The following is a 2471-nucleotide window of genomic DNA, read 5'->3' as shown; positions in this document are numbered from 1 at the left end:
TGCTTATTTTACCTATGATCTTTAAATTGTCGGGACCGGTCCTGATAATGATTTCATTCATATTTATTATTCTTTTATTTATTAATAATTTTTCGTGTTCGATGGTTAAGGGTTTCGGAGAGTAGTTGGCATTTTTAGAACCACTTTGCTATGTGGCTCAGCTTTTACTAAAGAAAACCTTAATTAAGTAGTAATTGAATGATTCAGTTGTTTTTAAAATTTATTGTGGTCGTAGTAATAAAAGTAATAAAATTTAACCAAGTCATCATGGAAAACGTAACATTCATATTCCAGAAAATAAAACAACAGTTTAATGAGCACAATTAAAACAAAATAAATTATAACCGTCGATCCAACTCAACAGACAAAGTACGGAAGCAGTTTTTGCCGCTTCCACACTATATATATTGCTCTGGCAGTAGCAACATTACTTTGTTTATTTATTTGCTATTTCTCGTGTTCTTTCTTTCTCAATTGATTTTTAATTCAGCCATGGCCAATTCTATTCTGTCTCTTCTCTTCATCCTTGCATTTCTCAGCTCAGGTAAAACAGGTCAGGGAATGGTGAATCCGGCGAACGGAGAGGTAAATTTTCATTTTATTTTTAATATTCTCATTTGAAGATGGAATTGACCATGAAAATAACAGATGCAGGAAAAGACATGGTGTGTCGCAAAGCCATCGGCGAGCGAGGCAGAACTTGCGGCAAATATAAACTACGTTTGCGAACAAATTGGGATCTGTAAGATAATTGAGAAAGGCGGAAGCTGCTACTTTCCTCCCACTAAAATCAACCATGCTTCTGTTGTTATGAATCTTTATTATCAATTAATGGGCAGAAATTATTGGAACTGTGATTTCAGAGGAACTGCTCTTCGTGTTACTACCAATCCAAGTAGGAAAAAAAAATTAAAATTTAATTACCAGATCACATATTATATTATATTATATGATTGTTCTAATTTGCTTTGTTTTTGTTTCAGGTTATCGTGATTGCGAGTATCCTTAGTTCAAAAATAATGCAGAATAGAATGTTTCTGAAGACACCCAACTGGTGTTTTAAATTCATTTATATTGCAGAAATTATTGTGTAAGATTAGCATATTATTATTATTGAATGTTAATTTTTCAATTTGGCTTAAACCAGCAGAATCATCACGAACATATGAACCACAAAAACTGGGTATGGTTAACTAAAAATATAAAATTATGATATACACACAATATATTTCGTTTAAAATAAATAACTAACAAGAAAAGTTTAAAATGTTGATTCATATAATTTTTCGATTAGCTCACAACAAATTAATTTACATAACACGCCAAACAGAAAGAAAAGAAATACAGAAAAAAAGAAGGAAGCCCTCTGTTATGAAGCTCTCACTTTCCGGGGACGAAGTTGGTGGCGAAAGCCCATGCATTGTTGTTAACCGGGTCAGAAAGGTGATCAGCCAAGTTTTCCAATGGTCCTTTTCCGGTTACTATTGCTTGGACGAAGAATCCAAACATTGAAAACATTGCTAATCTTCCATTTTTGAGTTCCTTAACCTTCAACTCAGCAAATGCCTCTGGATCATCTGCTAATCCCAATGGGTCAAAGCTTCCTCCTGGATAGATTGGGTCTGTTATCTCTCCGAGTGGTCCACCGGCAATTCTGTAGCCCTCAACAGCACCCATCAACACAACCTGACAAGCCCAGATTGCCAAAATACTCTGTGCGTGGACCAAGCTTGGGTTGCCCAAGTAGTCAAGACCACCCTCGCTGAATATTTGTGATCCAGCCTTGAACCACACTGCCTCTCCGAATTTCACTCCGTTCCGTGCCAAGAGCTCTGGAAATACACATCCAAGGGCTCCAAGCATAGCCCATCTCGAGTGGATCACTTCGAGCTCACGGTTCTTGGCAAAGGTCTCTGGGTCAGCAGAGAGTCCAGCAGTGTCCCAGCCGTAGTCACCGGGGAACTCACCAGTCAAGTAGCTTGGGGGTTCACCGGAGAATGGACCCAAGTATTTAACACGGTCAGGACCGTACCATGGGCTACCGGAAGGAGCAACCTTCTTGGTGGCTGCTTTCCTCATGGAGACACGACCATTGCCCATAAGATCAGAGGAGGAAGGGCTGAGCTTGACAGCCTGTCCGGCGAAAGATGGGGAAGAGAGGGCCATTGAGGAGGAAGCAGCCATTGTTAATTCAAATTGAAGTGTATCTGTTCGGCAATTTCAGTGAATGAATATGAGAGAGAGTTGTGGTTGAGAAATAGAGTGTGATGAGTGTAGTATTAATATGGGTTAATGGATAGGGTCATGTTTATCTATGAATATCTACAAGTGAATTCTCATTGGTGAGCTACATTTTTTTAATTTTATTTAATGTCCAGATGGCAGTCTCTAAACCATAACTTGTGTTGTATGCTATCTTTCTATTTAAGGAGAAAATCTGAGAAATAGGGTATAATTTAAGTATTATCCAA

The 2471-nt window shown here is 38.0% G+C and overlaps 2 protein-coding genes across 2 annotated transcripts; one reads left to right on the top strand and one right to left on the bottom strand.

Annotated features, from left to right (window-relative positions):
• Nucleotides 1-457: 457 nt before the first annotated feature.
• LOC136232493 (glucan endo-1,3-beta-D-glucosidase-like) lies at nt 458-1163 on the top strand. Its single transcript, XM_066021682.1, has 3 exons — nt 458-585; nt 649-895; nt 984-1163. Exons 1-3 carry the CDS (start codon nt 493-495, stop codon nt 1007-1009), a joined length of 366 nt encoding a protein of 121 aa, XP_065877754.1. The 5' UTR covers nt 458-492; the 3' UTR covers nt 1010-1163.
• An 85-nt stretch (nt 1164-1248) lies between these two features.
• Nucleotides 1249-2261, bottom strand: LOC136232492 (chlorophyll a-b binding protein of LHCII type 1-like). The gene has a single exon (XM_066021681.1). It carries the CDS (start codon nt 2182-2184, stop codon nt 1381-1383), a length of 804 nt encoding a protein of 267 aa, XP_065877753.1. The 5' UTR covers nt 2185-2261; the 3' UTR covers nt 1249-1380.
• Nucleotides 2262-2471: the final 210 nt, after the last annotated feature.

This window comes from Euphorbia lathyris, chromosome 6, assembly GCF_963576675.1.
Source record: "Euphorbia lathyris chromosome 6, ddEupLath1.1, whole genome shotgun sequence".
Lineage (NCBI taxonomy): Eukaryota > Viridiplantae > Streptophyta > Magnoliopsida > Malpighiales > Euphorbiaceae > Euphorbia > Euphorbia lathyris.
This window is presented reverse-complemented; position numbering and strand designations above follow the sequence as displayed.